The sequence below is a fragment of the Erinaceus europaeus genome, chromosome 1 (genome assembly GCF_950295315.1).
Source record: "Erinaceus europaeus chromosome 1, mEriEur2.1, whole genome shotgun sequence".
NCBI classification, from domain to species: Eukaryota; Metazoa; Chordata; class Mammalia; order Eulipotyphla; family Erinaceidae; genus Erinaceus; species Erinaceus europaeus.
This window is the reverse complement of record NC_080162.1, coordinates 5,058,475-5,078,644: the sequence shown is the minus strand read 5'-3', so window position 1 is coordinate 5,078,644 and position 20,170 is coordinate 5,058,475. Positions and strand designations below refer to the sequence as shown.

At 39.0% G+C, this 20,170-nt stretch overlaps 1 protein-coding gene across 3 annotated transcripts in view; it reads right to left on the bottom strand.

The window, feature by feature from the left end:
* The window catches only part of PRKG1 (protein kinase cGMP-dependent 1), a 1,377,090-nt gene that overhangs the window by 16,441 nt on the left and 1,340,479 nt on the right, over positions 1-20,170 (bottom strand). For all 3 annotated transcript variants that reach the window (XM_007520749.3, XM_007520748.3, XM_060188871.1), the window contains 3 exons: positions 9,900-10,039; positions 8,519-8,608; positions 2,595-2,736 (listed from right to left, as the gene is read on the bottom strand). In XM_007520749.3, coding sequence (XP_007520811.1) covers positions 2,595-2,736; positions 8,519-8,608; positions 9,900-10,039 — 372 coding nt within the window. The remainder of the gene's footprint in view (positions 1-2,594; positions 2,737-8,518; positions 8,609-9,899; positions 10,040-20,170) is intronic.

Sequence of the window (20,170 nt, the reverse complement as noted above, 5' to 3'; positions counted from 1 at the left end):
GTTTGTACATGCATAGATTCCCCAGTTTCCCATATAACATTACAACCCCCACTAGGTCCTCTGAATCCTTCCTCGACCTGTATTCTCCCCACCCACCCACCCCAGAGTCTTTTACAGAGTCTTTTACTTTGGTGTGATATGCCAATTCCATTTCAGGTTCTACTTCTGTTTTCTAATCTGATCTTGTTTTTCAACTTCTGCCCGAGAGTGAGTTCATCCCATAGTCATCCTTCTGTTTCTGACCCAATTAAAAAAAAAGTGGAAAAAAATAATTAAATATATAAATTAAAAAAAAAGATGAAAGGCCTGTGGTCCAGGAGGTGGCACAGTGGATAAAGCATCGGACTCTCAAGCATGAGGTCCTGAGTTCAATTCCCTGCAGCACATGTACCAGAGTGATGTCTGGTTCTTTCTCTCTCTCCTCCTATCTTTCTCAATAAATATTAAATCTTAAAAAAAAAAATCTTGAAAGGCCTTTAAAATGTTGAAGGAAGGAAAGTAAGAAGGAAGGAAGGGAGGGAAGGGAGAAGGAATGAGGAAGGAGGAAGGAAGGAAGGAAGGAAGGAAGGAAGGAAGGAAGGAAGGAAGGAAGGAAAGGAAGAAAGAATGGAGGGAGGGGAGTAAGGCAGTCGTAGCGGGTTAAGTGCACGTGGATCAGTGTTAAGGATCCCGGTTCAAGCCCCCAGCTCCCCACCTGCAGGGAAGTCACATCACAGGCCGTGAAGCAGGTCTGCAGATGTCTATCTTTCTCTCCCCCTGTCTGTCTCCCCTCCTCTCTCCATTTCTTTCTGTCCTAAAAAAAAAAAAAAATTATCATACTCCTATCTTTTAAAAAGAGCCAACCATATCTCATCAAAGACCCTATGATCTAATTCCAAGTCCAAGTGGGAAGTTTAACCCTTACTGCAGGATGATAAGATTCTAATCACTGAAACAACAAAAGCAAACATTCCTTTCTAGAAATAACCATCTTTCCTTCATTTATGTCTATAGAAGTTGGAGCATAAAGCAGTTAGCCTCTACTCTCAATTCTAAAAAGACTAGCTGGGGTCTCCTTGAAAAAAATTTTGAATATATATGGTATTGTGGCGTGAATAAAGGTGGTGATTCATTTCTTATTAATGGAGAAATTGCTTCACTGATAAAAAAGTTATGGAATGAGTAACTATGACCCAATGTTTTACAAGCAGAGATAAAACAGAAATTCATTTCTAAACCTCTTCAAGTGGGAGCATTCATGCAAGAAAAAATATATACAAACTTTTTTCTAAAACAACTTAGCTGAGAATACGCATGATGACTATGGGTTTGATTTCTTTGAAAACAGTACGCTGAATAAAACATTTTAAAAAAAGATTCAAAGCCCATAGAAATTATACATTTAGGGGAGTCGGGCTGTAGTGCAGCGAGTTAAGTGTAGGTGGCGCAAAGATCAAGGACCAGTGTAAGGAACCCGGTTTGAGCCCCTGGCTCCCCACTTGCAGGGGAGTCGCTTCACAGGTGGTGAAGCAGGTCTGCAAATGTTCTGTCTTTCTCTCCCTTTCTCTGTCTTCCCTTCCTCTCCCCATTTCTCTGGCCTATCCAACAACAATGACATCAATAACAACAACAATAATTACTACAACAATAATACAACAAGGACAACAAAAGGGAATAAATAAATATTTTTAAAAATTTAAAAAAAGAAATTATACATTTTAAGAGAAAACCTGTTTTATGTAATCAATATATGCATAGCTTAGCAATATTTGTTACTACCTCTGTCCTAACTACCGTTAGCACAACTTGAATTACATTGCCTACAAACACTATTTTTTCATTGGCATAATTATTTTTTTTACCTTTTTTTGCCCTTGTTGTTTATCAGTGTCATTGTTATTGCTGTCTTTGTTGTTGGATAGGACAGAAAGAAATGGAGAGAGGAGGGGAAGACAGAGAAGAGGAAAGACAGACACCTGCAGACCTGCTTCACCGCTTGTGAAGCGACTCCCCTGTAGGTGGGGAGCCCGGGGCTCGAACCAGAATCCTTAAGCCCGTCCTTGTGCCCTTGTTGTTTTATTGTTCTTGTAGTTATTACTGTTGTTGTTGATGTTGTCATTGTTGGATAGGACAGAGAGAAATGGAGAGAGGAGGGGAAGACAGAGAGGGGGAGAGAAAGATAGACACCTGCAGACCTGCTTCACCGCCTGTGACTCCCCTGCAGGTGGGGAACCAGGGGCTCGAACCAGGATCCTTATGCAGGTCCTTGCCCCTCACGCCACGTGCGCTTAACCGGCGCTACCGCCCGACCTCCACTTTTGCATACTTTTAAGGAATAGTGAAAATAATAACCCTGTAGCCCGTTTTTAAGATACACAATGGGAGAAGAAAAATCAAGACTTTAGTGTTAGAAAATTACTCCTTATAAAGCATGTGTTTCAAATGCTGTGTGTCGGTTTGTGCAGCAACCCTGTGAAATGCATGGAGCAGGGGAGGTGGCCCAGTGGTAGATGTCCCAAGTTTAATCCCTGGTAATTCAGATGCCAGAGTGCTATAGTTCTCACTCTTGTTGAATAAATAATAAACCTTTACGACAAACAAAACTCTGAACTGACCAGTTTGGCATATCCCCGATGATCTAGGATGAGATTCTCTGGTTTGAGGTCCCTGTATATGATTCCTTTGGAATGCAGATAAGCAAAAGCTTCCACCACACAGGCTGTGTAAAATCTGGTTGTAGAGTCTTCAAATGAACCCCTGTGATACACAAGATGGAAGGGAACATGTAAGTCATTCCATTGTTTTTGTTTTTTTTTCCCCCATCTGTTGCCCTTGTTGTTTACCATCATTGTTGTTATTGCTGTTATTTTTGGAAAGGACAGAGAGAAATTGAGAGGGGATGGGGAAGACAGAAAAGGGGAGAGAAAGACAGACACCTGCAGACCTGATTCACTGCCTGTGAAGCAACTCCCCTGCAGGTGGGGAGCCGGGGACTCAAACCAGGATTTAGGCTAATGTTAATCTGCATTATTTAATTTATTTATTATTATTTTTAAATTTTTTAAATGTATTCTCTGTTGTTGCCCTTGTTGTCTTATTGTTGTAGTTATTGATGTCGTTGCCGTTGGATAGGACAGAGAGAAATGGAGAGAGGTGGGGTAGACAGAGAGGGGAGAGAAAGATAGACACCTGCAGACCTGCTTCACCGCCTGTGAAACGACTCCCCTGCAGGTGGAGAGCTGGGAGCTCGAACTGGGATCCTTACACAGATCCTTGGGCTTTGCGCCACGTGTGCATAACCTGCTGTGCTATCGCCCTACTCCCTATTTTATTTATTTTTATAGAGACAGAGAAAAATGGAGAGAAGGAGGGTGATAGAGAGAGGAAAGACAGAGACCTGCAGCACTGCTTCACCATTTGTGAAACTTTCCCTCTGCAAGTGGAGACCAGGATCTTGAATACAGATCCTTGTCCATGGGAACATGCATGATCTCTGTTCACTTCCTCTTTCCCAACAGAATCATCTCATGACAAAAGACAGTGTTAGCATCAACGACTGAGGTAACTAAGCAATCTCACGAGAGAGGAGTATATAGGTGAGTATAAATAATGTGCAACAGGCACCGGGTGGTGGCACACCTGGTTGAGTGTACATGTTACAATGTGCAAGGACCCAGGTTCAAGTCCTCCAGTTCCCATCTGCAGGGGGAAAGCTTTGCAAGTGGTGAAGCAGTGTTGCATGTCTGTCTCACTCTCTCTCTCTCCTTTAGCCCCTTTCCTTTGGATTTCTGGGTGTCCCTATCCAATAAATAAATAAAGATAATAAAAGAAACTTAAAAAATTGCAACAAATAGCAAACGGTAGCTCCAGAAATTGATGTATTTTCTTTGGATAGAGACAGAGAGAGGCAGTTAGGGAGGGAGAGGCCAGGCTCACACCTGGGTTGGCAAAGCAGTATACTAGTCAAGTAAGTTGCTTTGTCAGCCCAGAAATTGTTTTACTTTCCTTCTCTCTCTCTCTCTATCTCTATCTCTCCCACACCCTCTATCTCTTTCTTTATTTTTCTTTTTTTGCTGAGACCCAGGAAACTGTTTTTTTTTTTATTTTTTATCTTTATGGTGGAGGTTGGGGATAATGGTTCACAGTGTGCTCATTGACACAGAACAATTTCTCAGCTGCCTGTGAGAGTTCTCTGCAGAATGCTCTTCCCCACAACACAGGTCCTTTTATAGCATCTTGAACTAGGTCCCCAAGGTTCTCTTCAGCCCTTCCCAGAGTCCTTTGCCCTGATCTTCTTTGTCTTCTCCTTCCCTACTTCTATTGATTAATTCTTGCCTATAAGTGAGATCAATTGGTATTTGTTCTCCATGATGCTGACTTGCATTTTGGTAACAATAGCTGCCTTTTAAAAATTAATATTTTATTATTATTATTATTATTGACATGTAAAGTCTGACAAACTAGAAAGTGGGGCTAATTATAATTATAGCTTCCTAATTTTTTAAGTGTATTAAATTTTATTGTAGAAACTTGATTTCTGATTACAATAAGAAAAAGGGGCATTTTCAGATATATTCCAGGCAACATATCTGTTTTCCTTAATAATTCATTTATCAACAAAATCAAAAGGTCAAGTGCACTGCTAAAATTATAGGATGAGTTAACACTTATGAAAGGAAATTATTTCTCATGAAATCTCTGTGAATGATATTCATATATATACATATACATATATATATATATTCTGAATAAACTGATCAATACCTTCCTGATTTTCAGTTTTCTCATGTAAAAAGAGACTTATAATAAACAATATATCATTGGGCTGCTATCAGGAGTCCAAGAAGTAATGCAATTATTTAATTAAGTGCCTTCATAGAACTGGAACTGGATGCATAGTAGCCATTATAACTGAATACCAAAATAACTCTTGCCACTGTTTCAGTCTTGAAAAACCAATCCAGGATAGTTAGAGAGTATTTTGCAGGTGAGTGTACTGAATCTGTTATGGTAGATATAATACTGTCTTGATGTCTCAAGTTACATTGAGCATTCTGCAATCTTTTTTCTTTTTTCATATGTCTATCAAATATGTGAGCAGAATTTATTCCCTTTTTATTCCCCAGCCAAACAGAACTCTCCTTAGGTTGAGCTCAAGTGAAGTGGCCACAAATCATCCATCCTTGGGCCTTGACAGCTCTGCTTCAGGGCTTCTCAGGTCCTAAGCTATTTTTGGTTTCAATGGGTCTCTAGTGGACATCTTTTTTTTTTTTTGCCACCAGGGTTATTGCCAGGGCTCAGTGCCTACACCATGAATCCACTGCTCCTGGAGGCCATTTTTCCCCTTTTGTTACCCTGGTTGTTTTACCATTGTTGTGGTTATTATTATTGTTGTTATTGATGTTGTCATTGTTGGATAGGACAGAGAGAAATGGAGAGAGGAGAAGACAGAGAGGGGGAGAGAAAGACAGACACCTGCAGACCTGCTTCACCGCCTGTGAAGCGACTCCCCTGCAGGTGGGGAGCCAGGGGCTCGACCCGTGATCCTTACACCAGTCCTTGTGCTTTGCACCATGTGCGCTTAACCCACTGTGCTATTGCCTGACCCCCTAGTGAACATCTTTTATGTGTAAATATATTTGTAACTGAATGAAAACCTTGTTTAAAGTCTTTTTCCAACTGACAAGTCAACATAATAGAGGCACACACAACAATCCTCAAAGTAGACTGTTCCACGATAAGGATTTCTGGATTTGATGCAAAGCTGTCACAAACACAGCTTCAGCGCAGCTCCAAATGCAAAGCTACTGTTGAATTGGGAATGACACTGTAAATTTGATCTTGAACACAAATGACCATTTATTTGATCAAGAGCTGAAAGCTGATGACAGAAGTTAATTACTTGCCCTGTCTCTTTGAAATCACAGCTCATACCCTGACATTCTTTCATTTCAGTTTTAAAATAGGAATGGAATAGTTTTATTTAAGCTGGTTGACAGTAGAAACACGGGACGATAACAGAGTGGAACACAGACAAACCACTCACTAATCTATCTCTGCAGAGCTGAAGTGACTGTAAAGTCCTAAGTAGGTAGGGAGCCCAGTTTCCAGTGATAGAGGAAGATGGTCACTTTGCTATTGGGTGAGGTGTGTCAGTACATACTTAACAGATGTATGAAGTACAGTCCCTGAGACAACAGCCGTCCAGGAAAACAGCATCTCTCAAGTGAATAATAATAATAAAAAAATCCATACATCTTTCCTCAACACAAATACATTTTATACTTTTAGAGTAGCTTCTTCCATATATATATATATATATATATATATATATATATATATATATATATATATATATATATATATTTCCCCAGGGATACAGAAGAAAAGTTGAATGAATTGAACAATATAGTTTGGTGTTTGCTATAGATAGTCTCACTCCACTATGACTAACAGCATTAAGTACTTTCCCCACTGGGTTTTTTGTTTGTTTCTAACAATCTTTGTCATTGTCAGCACCAATTTAAGCAGTGAGCAGTGAGCAAGCTGGTCAGTGGCACTACTCACTAGATTCTGGTCATTTTAGATTTTCTTTTTCCTTCTAAGCAGACTCTTGATTAAGAAAAAAAAATTGTATAATGAATGTTTACAGTCAACAGTAAAATATAGTAGTTGGTCCCTGTGTAACATTCCTCAGTTTTCCACAGAACACTCTAACAACCCACCAACTTCTTCCTGTACCATCATGTTACAAGACCTGAACACTCCCTGTCACCCCAGAGTCTTTGACTTTGGTGCCCTACACCATGACTCAATTATTATATTATTTTCTTTTACCCCACATAGGAAAGGGAGAGTGAGAGAAAAAAAAAAAAAAGGAAATGCCCCACAATTTCTTGCTTGGTGGAGGTAGGTAAAGCAAAGTCCTTAGATGTTTTCCTTCTACTCATTCCTTTCAAAATAAGTTATATCTTAACATTAACCCCTTGTTGCCCTGAGAAACCAAAGTACTCAGAAGTCATAGATGAAGCCTTAAACAAATAACCCCTCAATAAAATGATGGAAAATATTTCTAGAGAAGTATGAAGTGTTTTTGAAAATATGCTAAAAATGGATACGTCTGCATGTTTAGCATCTCATAGTGGCATTTAGGGTGGTTTTTATCATTGTTTTTGCTTGGCTGAAAAGTAAACCCAATTAAAAAAAAATCAATGCACATATAGTGATCCCTTTCCCTTTGTGAATTACTTTTTTTTATCTTTACTTATACCAATAGTTTTTTTTTCTTGTTCCAGACAGAATAAAGTGGGGTAAGATTTAAAATAAACTAGTGAATTAAAAGGCCAAAGATAATATAATAGATTACATTAGAGAAAATATACTTGCCCACAAGACAGAGCATTAACTTCAGTGTAGTGATAATTGGACCCCACGTACCTTTTGTTTATAACTATCACAATTCCTGGCTGAAAATCTGCACTCAGATTTGAACAATAAGGCAATGGCTTAGTACAGATGATATTCATAGTAGCATATAAAATGATACCTTCCGTTGTATGTCTACTTACCATAAATTTAATAAATGAACAAAAACGTCGATGCAGTAGAGTACATTATAATAAAAAAAATTCATTTGACATATGCAAATAAAGTCATGGGGAGACAAGACCTGAAAAGGCATACTGCATATGATAGGAAAGTACCTCAGAGGTATCATTAGATATCATGAAACATTAAATACTTAGTTGTATTTAATAACTATGTTATTCTGAGGAAGTTACACAGTGGCAATTTGTCAAAAAGTAACATGATTCTCTGGAGACATGCAGGGTGTCTATAGCTGTGTTTGGGGGAATATATTACTCAGTGAAGCTGAGTCTGAAGTATGAGACTGAAACAGGGAAGAAAGATACTTAAAATTAAATATTCTGAGGAACAAAGTCCATCTTTTGACTAACATTAGAGCATTCATAAGAAGTGGCTGAAAGATCATTTATAGGAAAATCAAATGATGTCCTACCCTATTAAAGCTAAAATTCAGGATTGGAAATGATTGTCTAAGATTTTTTTGTAATAAATAAACTATTGCCAATGGTCGTTATCTTGTTACATAGATAAGTGGCAGAAAGTTAATTCTGTATGTTTAAAAGAAACAAACACTAGCTAGGCCAAGCTTACTTGTCCTCAAAGGTAAAAAAAAAAAAAATTAAATCCAAGTTAGATCTCAAAGGGATGCCAAGAGCTGCGTTAATTTGAACACAGAGAAATATAAATGCAGAGGAGAATGTTACATTGGAGGAATGATCAGTGTGAAAGGCCAACTGCCTGTATTGATATTGAGAATGAGTAGGCTATTAAACTTCTAGGTAATTAAAAGGATAGCTTTCTGCTTTCACTGACATTAAGAACTACACACACACACACACACACACACACACACACGCACACACAGAGATACAAGCATGATATTTTTTGTGTATAGACCATCACACTATTTACACTTTTTAGATACATGAAAGAAATAAATTCAGATGCCTACCTATCCCTGAGAATGGTCCAGAGCTCTCCTCCCAAGCAAGCTTCCATCAACATATACAAATATTTGCTGTCCTTAAATGTTCGATACAGTCTGTGAATTATAGAGGAAAAAAAAGTTATGAACATCATTAGCTTTGATTTATGTATTTATTTGATGGGACAGATAAACTGAGAGGGAACAGAGATAGAGCAGGAGAGAGAGAGAGAGAGAGAGAGAGAGATAGAGAGAGAGAGAGAAGGATAGTCTTCACTGTGAACCTTTCCCCTGCCAGTGGGAACCAGGGGCTTGAACCTCGGTCTTTGCACATGGTAATGTGTGCACTGAACCAGGTGTACCACTACCTACCCCTAACATCCCATCACCTTTTTAAAGAACGCCAATGACCCAGAACACAAGTTTATTCCTGACTTGCTCAGTTTAGAAGTTGATTAAGAGAACACAGAGGAGATCTCCTAAGTAAGATTTAGAGACTATCAGGGGGCTTAAGCTCATCTACAAAAATAAATTAATTAAAAATTATGAATCAGGAGGTTTTTTCAGAGCCTTCCACTTCCAGTTTGGCTGATGGTTTGAGCATGGACCCCTGAGCAAAATATATGGTCAATAACATGCAGTGCACATGTATATAAAGTAGATTCTATTTTGCAAATGCAGATGTGTAAGAAACTTAAGTTCAGGGAGCTGGGCGGTAGCACAGCAGGTTAAGTGCACATGGGGCAAAGCGCAAGGACTGGCATAAGGATCCCAGTTCGAGCCCTCGGCTCCCCACCTACAGGGGAGTCGCTTCACAAGCAGTGAAGCAGGTCTGCAGGTGTCAACCTTTCTCTCCCCCTCTCTGTCTTCCCTCCTCTCTCCATTTCTCTCTGTTCTATCCGACAACAAGGACATCAGTGACAACAACAGTAACTATAACAATAAACAACAAGGGCGGCAAAAGGGAATAAATAAATAAATATAAAAAAAGAAACAATTTCATATTGTATTCCTTTCTACTACTGCAAAAAAGACTTCTGTACAAAAAAAACCCAACACAATATCCTCAGTATCCTCAATATCCTCATTCTACATGTTGGGTGTATTATTCTATTTAAGATGCTGAGATAGAATAGCTGTTTCACTTTTTAAGATCTCCTGGAAAGATATGCAATATTTGACACCCCCCTGAAACATTCTTTTGGGATAACAATTTTTCCCCTGGAGAATGTGATTCTTCTTTAAAAAAAAATAGAATAGAATTTAGGTTTTCTTTTTTAAAGTGTATACATCTTTCTTTTAAAAGTCAGTTTCTTTTTGTAAATGAAATGTTCAGTGAATGAGTCCATATAGAAGATGGTCTGGATTGTTCTGGATGCCCCAGCCCCTGGGATAACGCAACCTTTACCTCACTATGAAGTCAGAGTGAGCACCCTGCATAATCTGCTTCTCTGAACGGATGTGCTCCTGTTGCCTCGTGTCTACAATGTGTCGTTTCTTGAGGATTTTCATGGCGAAGGTCTTGGATTCTTCACTTTTCAGCTGGACCTTATAGGAAGGCAGAAAGGAGGGAGAAAAAGGTTCAGGTATATGTGAGATACTTAAGTGATAGGCATGACCCAACCGAACCAGACAGCTCCTTCTGGGAGCTGACTTTCAATGCTAGGATTCACACCTCTTCCGTAGTCTCATTCCACTCAACCAGCTACCTTTCCCACTAATGGCATTCCTAATTAATTTGTGCCCACTGGGATGAGAGAAAAGGAACTCTATCTGGTTCTCATTTCATCATTTCATCTCATAACATCCTTTGGCATATTTCATTACTTGCCTCCTTAAAAAAAAAAAAACATAAGTAAAAGCCTCAGTTCTATTTAGATTCTGTCAGGGTCAAATGTACTTCCTTTATCCTTATTTTTTTATTTTTATTTTTTTTAGTTCTACAAACAGACTAGGTATAAATTCTGTGGTGAACCTTTGTCTGCTGAGACTGTAGATGGAGGTACTATTGTGGTTTTTTTGTTTGTTTTATTTGTTTGTTTCATTTTTGTTGTTTGTTTTTGTCTTTTTACCTTCCAGACTTTCTCTGCCTTCCTCTAAAAAAAAATGTATACAATTTCAAGGAGATCTTGAAAACAAGTGTTTTTTTTCTTTTTTAATTTTTGGCCTCCAGGGTAATTGCTGGGGCTCGGTGCCTGTACTATGAATCTATAGATCCTGGAGGCCATTTCCCCCAATTTGTTGCGCTTTGTTGTTTCTCTTGCTGTGGTTGTTATTGTTGTTGTTGTTATAGCTGTTGTTGGCTAGGACAGAGAGAAATCAAGAGAGGAGGGGAAGACAGAGAGGAGAAGAGAAAGACAGACACCTGTAGCCTGCTTCACTGCCTGTGAAGTGACCCCCTGCAGGTGGGGAACCCGAAGCTCAAACCGGGATCCTTAGGCTGATCCTGACACTTGGCGCCATGTGCTTGACCCACTCTGCTACTGCCCAATGCCTTCTTTTCACTTTCTGTAAGGCATTTCAGCAAGGTGACTTGTAAGAGTCTGAAGATGACAGAGCTAATCACTGAGTAGGACTCATCATTTAGAGCTCTAGGCAGCCAGAATCCTCAAGATAACACCCAATAATTCACTTGATTCAAAACTAAAGAAGGCCTTGGGGAAACAAAATTTCAAACTACTTCATCTTCTCAGGTAAGGTTCATGGCCCCTCTTCAGTCCTGAATTGTTTACCACTTCAATGGCAGGGATAGTGAAATTCTCCAGTGTCTTGTTTGTGCACACATGTACAGACTGAAGGCAATCTGAAAGAACATTAATGTGGCAAGATCCTTAGAAGAGAACACAAGGACACGTCAAATAAATGGGTCTCAGTCTGCTGCCAGAATTAATAAATCTGTGTGATAACCTAGAGGAGGAAAAAAAAAATACTTAAAGTGCCTTAAGTAGCTGAAGGGACTCGACTGTGTGTCTGAAACTCTTTAAGATGACAGATTTGTATAGCACATACTAATTCAATTGTAGTTCATAATAAAAGAAAATGTGAAAGCTCACTTTTGAAAGAAATTTGGGCCAACAGAGCAATGGCATGAAAAATGAACTCTTTCAGAATACTCAAATTCAGAGGAGAAATAAAACATTATTCCCTCCTTTGAGTCTCATTTAGTCAAGTGACCCAAGAGTTGTTTATGCCACACAGAGAGTATAAAACTTATTTTTGGTGATAATATGTTGGGCATTAAACCAGCTCCCCCTGCTCCATGCTGCATTGCTGATAGTATGGACTATTTACATAATCATTATTTCCACCAGTTAAAACCATCGCAACAGTTGCTAAGGTTGCTTCCACCTTCCCAGCATGCCTTTTGCCTCCCCTTCTTAGCCATTTCCAACTTGCCACTTCCGGTTTTATCCTATAAAGTCCCTTCTGTTTCTGGTTTCTCTCTTTTCTCTCCTGTGTCCTGACCTGGAGAAGGGCTGGCGTGTAGAGCGGGAGGCGGCCATTGCGGTTTGGCACCACGTGGCTTAACCCACTGTGCTCACACCCGACTCTGGGGCTCCCGCATCAATAAAGAATTGTATTACCATACCGCCACGAGTTCCTGGTCTCTCTCCTGCAAAGCTAGCCTGGCAATAACATTGCAATATATTTTTACCTGTTCACTGTATGAAGAAAAGAACTCAACCTTTAGAACTATAGGGAAGGAACTTGAGTCTTAACTCTAAATTAGTTCTCCCTCCTGCTCTGTAAGGAGTTTTTGTGGCATTGAATGAGAAAGTAACAGCAAATGGGCATTGGCTGAAGTTTTCTTTATTGGTATTCTTTCTCTGCCCAGAAGTCTCAGGCGTGTATGAGGGGACATGTCACTGGACACAGATATGTCATGACTTTCCTTCTCACTAATGGCAGAGATAAGCTGTCACAGATATCTACAAGGTGTTATATCATCTGAACTACTGCTATGGGAGACCTGTTTCCCCTTTACTGTTCTGGGGTTCCAGAACAAGTCCTGATCTCAGACCATTTGTACATGCTTTTCTTCTGCATGAATATTCTCCCACACAGACCCTCTGAATCCATCCTCTCAGCTCTCTCAGATGTTTCTGAGTCAGAGACTGGCCTTACAACCTTCTGCTTAAGAGTAACCACCCCAAATTCCTTCTCCTTTAAGCATTCCCTATACCTCTCATTATAAACTAATCCATCAAATATTTTCTTGATTACGTGTTTGGTATCTGTTTCCTCTCACTAGTTTGTAAGTAACCAGATTGGGGATTTTGTTGTTGTTATTGTTGATGATGTTGTTGTTTCTGTGTTTACTGTATCTGGCAGAGAGTAAATGTTCATGAACTATTCGTTCACTAACTGAATCAAAGAAAAAATGAAACAAGTCATGATGACTTATCTATTGCAAAGTCACGCCAGGATGGGTATCTCAGCCCCAAACTATGCATATCTGAGCTAGACTGAATAAAAATAAGATTTGCAACAATTAGAAGTACTCTTTCTCTTCATTTCAAAAATATTGGTTATAGTGTATGAAAGGGAAGAACAGATTTCTATATGCTGATGTTGCACAAGAAACATACATGAACAAATGCCCCTGTGATTGGGCTCTTAGTTCAGTTTTTATTTTGACAGAATTTTTGCTTAATCTTGTTTTTGTTTCCCTAAATGATTAAGATATTATATTCTACTAGATTAATATACCATAAGATACCATATCCTATTATGTTAATAAAATCGTCTCTACTATAGTATCCACTTGGCTACCAACTTATTCTTAGGCTAATGAACATTTAAAAGTATTCTTTTCTTGATACTCTGTTTTCTTTGATTATATAAGTCTTCAGTTCTACTATGATTAGTGAATTACACTATTTCAAGGATTATTTGTGACTTTTGCTGCAAATGGCTCTTGCTGTCGTTAACACTCAGATGTTGCTTCTTTCACTCTAGGTTATCAGAGAAAGACAGTTACCTGCATTACTATTTATTTATTTACATATTTACTTTCATGCAAGGAAAACACATGAAGCCGTGGGGGGATTGAGGGAAAGAGAAGTCAGCCTTTGTGAAACATAAATGTTGGCCCCATGCATAAACTCATAATGGTGGATGGAAGGTTTTGTTTAGCCACAGACATCATCAACAACAATACTTGCTAACGCTAGTGAAGTTATTATTCAATGCCAGAAGCTATGTGGTAAATAAATTTTCTTCATTTTCCTGGCAACCTTTTGAGATACTATTGTCTTCTCCATTTTTCAAAGTAGCAAATTTAGGATTACAGAAGCACTTCTTTCATAATTCATAACTAGATCTGTTTTCAAAATCAGTTATACCAGACAACTGAATGAAAACAAGTAGCAAACATCTTCTCTGAATTTAAGTTACTAATAGTTTTAAATATTGTTCTGACCCAGATAATTTTCTAGATGGCATATGAATATCCCTACATACTCAGGATTTGCTGTCTACATTTCCTAAAGAAAGGAAAAAAAAAAGTATGTGCACAGAAGACTTCTGCAAGTTAGCATTAGATTGTATAGCTCAATGTTTGCTACACAAAATACTAACTATTATGAGAATTAACTTTCTGAATAATCATATGTTTCAGGCAAGCAGTAAGTATAATCTTACTGTAAGAATATTTTTATTCTGGCACTAAATATACTTTCTCAAGAGGCATTCCTAATTTTATCTTTTTTCTCTACCATACCTTGAAACTGCTCTTCCTAAAACGGTATTTATACTGTATGAAACATGACATTGCATAGGATAAAATAAGTAGGGAAGCATTAGACTTTGTCACAGTCCACAGAACACATGTACAAATGACCCTGAGAATGGATGAGTCTAACAGAGATAACAGAGTTCAGCCATGTATCATATGAGCATGACACTGCTATCAAAGTATTATCGTAACAATTTCATATCTAAATCTGCTTCTTTCAGTCACCACTTACTAATATGTGTATAGTCAGGCATATCATTTTCAAAACCAAGGAGCACAGAAAAATAGTAGTCAAGGTTTTTCAATGGCAATTTTGATGTCTATGTACAGTCTCCCTCAGAGTCTACAAAGGAAGGGGTTCAGCAGTTTAGAAACTTATTTACATTTCCAAACTGGTTGCATGAGTACTGCACATGATTTAATTATTTTAAAACTTAAAGCACATTTAATTGCATTTATATGTGTTTTACTTTATCAGTGCCACAGATTGACATTTAAATGCATTCCACTTATGACTCTGCAAAGCTTTAAGATGAGTAGAAATAGAATTAAATCACGAATCTGAACTCTCGAGATAAAATCCTATTCACTTGTAATAGGCCATTTTTTTGTTTTGTTTTGTTTTACAGTCTAGTTACATAACAGTGCTATAAAGAAAATATGACTTTAGGACGTTAAACTGTGACATAATGAGTTTTAGTGAAAACTTAAGATCAGATTTTAAGGTGTAAATATATTCATAATATTGCCATTTAGGATACTTTAGAAAGGGACACCTTCCTCTTTGCTATTTTATCTGTGCTAAGTTATTCACAAGACTTCATACAGACACAAACACTTCAGATGTAATTGATTCAGTTCAATATAGATTTGCTGTTTTGGTTATGACAACAATATATGGAAAAACCATCACATTAATCATTCAAAATGTGTGTGTGTGTGAATTCAAGACATTACCATGCAGTGTTTCTTTTAGTTCAACATATTTACTTGAACTCCTTTTTTTGTAGTGATCATCTCTGCAGACTTAATTTGAACTTGCAAGACAAGGGTCTGGGATTCAGAAAGGAGATCCAAACCATTGGGTAAATTAATCTGACCTTATAGCTCAAGGTTCAAGTGGGGAATGTAAAAGCAATGTGAGACGGGATATGAATGAGTAATAAATTAAATGAATAGGATGTGTTATACTAGAACCCAGTAAAGACCAGTGTAAACATATTGGTTGTTCAAGGACATGGCTAGTTTTGACATTACTATTAGACGTGAGAAGAGGGCTTTCCTCTTCGGGGAATGGAATTCCTCTTTGAAAGTGCTTCTGAGAAGTCTTCAGGGACATGGGATATGCCTTGGCACAAAGGTAAACTACTTTATTTAGAAGAAAAATTATTTGGGGGATCAAAACTATCTAAAAATAGCCAGTGTAGTAATTTTATCGTGTGTTTTTATTTTTAATTGCAGAGATGGAAATTCAGAGCTGAGTATGAAGTTGTACACTTTTAGCACTTGACCTATTGCAAAAATTTTTAAAAAATGCTTATGCCTTAATGTCTGATCTCTTCAGAACAGAATGATCATCTTTTGTCAATCTGATATCTAATAGTTGCTCACGTGGGCATGACTTTTCCGGCAACCCAATGTTATAAAAACATATGGCCTATGTTGTAGCCTTGACCTGGAGTGACCTTTTCCTTAAATAACCTCACTTAATCTATTCACTTAAGTTCTAACTTGTTCTTTAAGATTTTAAGAGAGTTCTGTGCCCCATAGGGCTATCCTTACTAGTCACCTTAAAATTCTCTCTCACTCAAACACTGACAGTGCCTCTAACATAATTTTAAATTAAAAGCAACACATCGGGATTTTGTTTACTCTTCTGTTCTGTTGTCCCCTTACTTATAAGGCAAAAATCATATCTGGTATTCTCTACCCCTCATATAGCTCAGGATTTTTAATTCAAGAAACAGTATCTGAATGTGGTGCAAGCATACGTATTTTGGTTAAAAAAAAAAACAATAAATTTATGTCACAGAAACAAAAAAGGCATGTGTCACCAAATTGGTAAGTTTTGAATGAGCATTTATCACAAATTGTTTTATTTTTTATTAACATTTATTTATATAAGTGATTTACAAGATTCTAAAGGGATATGATTTCACACCAACACAGGTCTGTATCACCACAGTTCTCCTATGGTCATAGATATGAGTTGAGCATATATATTTTACCAAGTTCATGTGTTTAGATTCTCTATATTCCACATGAGTGAAATCACCCTGTAATCACCCTTTATTTTGTTTTTTACTAACTTTGCTGAGCGTAATCACTGCCAGTTCCATCCACAGGTTTTTTTTTTTTGTTGTTGTTGTTGTTGTTTTTTTTTTTTTTTACTATGAAGTAGTCTGAATTAGGTATATCTATGTCTCCTGTCCCGTGGTTTCTTTATTTAATATTTATTTATTAATTTTCCCTTTTGTTGCCCTTGTTGTTTAACATTGTTGTAGTTATTGATGTTGTTGTTATTGGATAGGATAGAGAGAAATGGAGAGAGGAGGGGAAGACAGAGAGGGTGAGAGAAAGATAAACACCTGCAGACCTGCTTCACTTCCTGTGAAGTGACTCCCCTGCAGGTGGGAAGCCGGGGGGCTCAAACCGGGATCCTTACATTGGTCCTTGTGCTTCGCGCCATGTGCACTTAACCCACTGCGCTGCTGCCCAACTCCTGTCCCATGGCTTCTTTCCCCAACTCTAAATATTACACATGGGGTCCCCACCACCTCTAGTTTTAAAATTTTAATCAGTAAAATGAAAAGGCCCACACCGGAGAGCTTGTAGGCCATCTGGGAAAAGATGTAAGACTCTATGTGGAAGTAGAGACCCATTTTTATTCACTTCTAAGGCTCTGTCTCCACTACTCCTACACCTATTACAGCACCTGGATGTCCCTTCTTTATCCTCTTCCCTCTCAGATAAAGGAAACCCATTGCCCATGTTCCTCAGGTGTTCTTCATATTCTCTTCCCTTTTAGTGACGGTACAAAAGCAAAGGTTCCTAGTCACACAAGTTCTGAATCCCAGTGGGGTCCAGTTCATCTTCTCCTAGCTTCCCCCCTCCCACTCTGAAAGTATGGACTAAAAGTCTTTGTGGGGAAAAGAGAAAGTTCAGTCGTCTAGAATTGCTTCTCTGCTGGGCATGGACATTGGCGTGTTGCTCCACACTTCCATCCTGTTTGGATCATTCCCTAGCAAGGAAGGGCTTCAGAGAGGTGACATTCCTCATTCCTCAACCTGTTGGTGATATCATCTGGCCAGGAAGGTCAGGATGGGATTGTAGTAAAAAATCTGAAATTCTCACTAATTATTTTAAACCTTAGGAAGAAGTGTCTACTTTTTTTTCTGGATTTATACTGATATATATTTTTTTTCCTAGAAAAATATCTCACTTTGGAGAAGCAATTTGTTGACATTTTACTTCAGTATGTTGACAATTGACTTCAGTATGAAATACTGGTTTATTTAAAGATTCCGGCTCCCCACCTACAGGGTGGTTGCTTCACAAGCAGTGAAGCAGATCTGCAAGTGTTTATCTTTTCCTCCCCGTCTCTGTCTTTCCCTCCTCTCTCCATGTCTCTCTCTGTTCTATCCAATAATGATGACAACAATAACAACAAAAAGAACTACAACAACAATAAAAAAAACAAGGGCAACAAAAAGGGAAATTAAATTAAAAAAATAAATACCGGTTTAAAATACCTATAATGATAAACAATTTCATATGTACCTGGTGTATATCTTCAGAAACAAAGGAATGTATACTTGGTGTACTTACAAATGGCAAACAGAGTTATGGTATCACTACTTCTCTACCTATTTCTGCAAATTTTGCATAGAAACTGTCTTTTGGGTAGTAACCGACAGTGTAAGTCACGGTATCTGCTATGCTTAGGGTTTATTTATTGACTTTTTTTTTTTTTTAACCATGGCACTGCTCAGCTCTGGTTTATGTTGGTTCAGGGAACTGAACTTGGGACTAGAACATTGGAGCCTCAGACATGACAGTCTCTTTGCATAACTATTATGTTCTCTCTCCCCACCCATTTATTGATGATTTCTTCTTTAGCTATTGAATAAGAAACTTTCTTATAAATCACTAGGTTTGATGACAATGACTTGAGGCACTTTTTATTCTCCTGATGAATGTTTTTTATTTTTATGTTTATGTTTATAAAAAGAGAAGGATATAGTCAGTAGTCTGAGTCTACCACGACACAAGACTGTCTCCATGGGAGACACACCTAGCATTTCAACCTCAAGGTCCTTATTCACCCCTGCCACAGAGGACACGGGCCTCAGGGAAGCAGGATTTCCTCAGGGTACCCTGGCAGCATAAGCCACACAGGCACAAAGAGCAGTGCTGCAGAGTGAGCCCACAGCTATTCTGTTTCACTGCCATGCAGCTTGGCAGGAGAAGCTTGTGAAAGGTTTTATTCTTACATGGGGCTTCCCTTTAAAGCCGTCTGCCTTTAACAATGATGAAATAGAAAATTCTGCTGACTAGAATAAGGGGTTTATCACCTATCTCTTTTGCTTAATCATCTCTTCATTTAACTGTGTGTGTGTGTGTGTGTGTGTGTGTGTGTGTGTGTGTGTGTGTTTCCCTCCAGGGTTATCACTGGGGCTCGGTGCCTGCACTATGAACCACTGCTCTTGGAGGCCATTTTTCCCATTTTGTTGCCCTTTGTTGTGGTTATTATTGTTATGATAGTTGTCATTGTTGTTGGACAGGACAGGGAGAAATGGAGAGAGGAGGGGAAGACAGAGAGGAGGAGAGAAAGACAGACACCTGCAGACCTGCTTCACAGCTTGAGTAGAGACCCCCCCCACACAGGTGCTCCCTGAAGCATTGTGCCACCTGCGCTTAACCAGCTGCCACCCAGCCCCCTCATTTAACTGTTTACAAAGCTTGCCAGGCCTTCTTGCATATAAGGTCTAAGTTGTCCAGGCAGATGTCAGTATGTACTTGCTGGGGCTTGGTACCTACAGGACAAACCCACTGCTTCTGGTAGGCATTTTTTCCTTTTATTATTGGGTAGGACAGAGAGACACTGAGAGAGGAGGGGAAGATAGGGAGGGAGAGAGAACAATAGACACCTGCAGACCTACTTCACCACTCCTGAGGCATCCCTCCTGCGGGTGTGGAGCTGGGGCTCAAACCGGAATCCTTGCTCCAGTCCCTTGGTTCATACTATGTGTACTTAACCTGGAGCGCCACGACCTGACCCCCCGCTAGCTTTGTTTTAAAGATGAGGAATCTGAAGTTCAGAAATTGAAGTGCCAATGTAAAAGACTCTGGGGGAGGGAAGGGAGGAGGGTCCAGGTCCTGGAACATGATGGCAGAGGAGGACCTAGAGGGGGGTTGAATTGTTACATGAAAAACTGAGAAATTGGGGTCAGGTGGTGCGCAAGGACACAGGTTCAAGCCTCTGGTCCTCACCTGCAGGGGGAAAGCTTCATGAGTGGTGAAGCAGGGCTGCAGGGGGAAAGCTTCATGAGTGGTGAAGCAGGGCTGCAGGGGGAAAGCTTCATGAGTGGTGAAGCAGGGCTACAGGTGTCTTTCTCTCTCCTCTATCTCCCCCTTCCTTCTTGATTCCGGGCTGCCTCTATCCAATAAATAAATAAAGGTAGTAGAAAACTGAGAAAGGTTTGCATAATGGTTATGCAAAGAGACTCTTAGAATTCCTGAGGATCCAAGTCTCAGGTTCATGGTAAATTCACCTCCTTGGATGGAGCTCAAAGATACCATGTTAAGTGAGATAAGTCAGAAACGAAGGATGAATATGGGATGATCTCACTCATAGGCAGAAGTTGAAACACAAGATCAGAAGGGCAAACACTAAGCAGAACTTGGACTGAAGTTGGTGTATTGCACCAAAGTAAAAGACT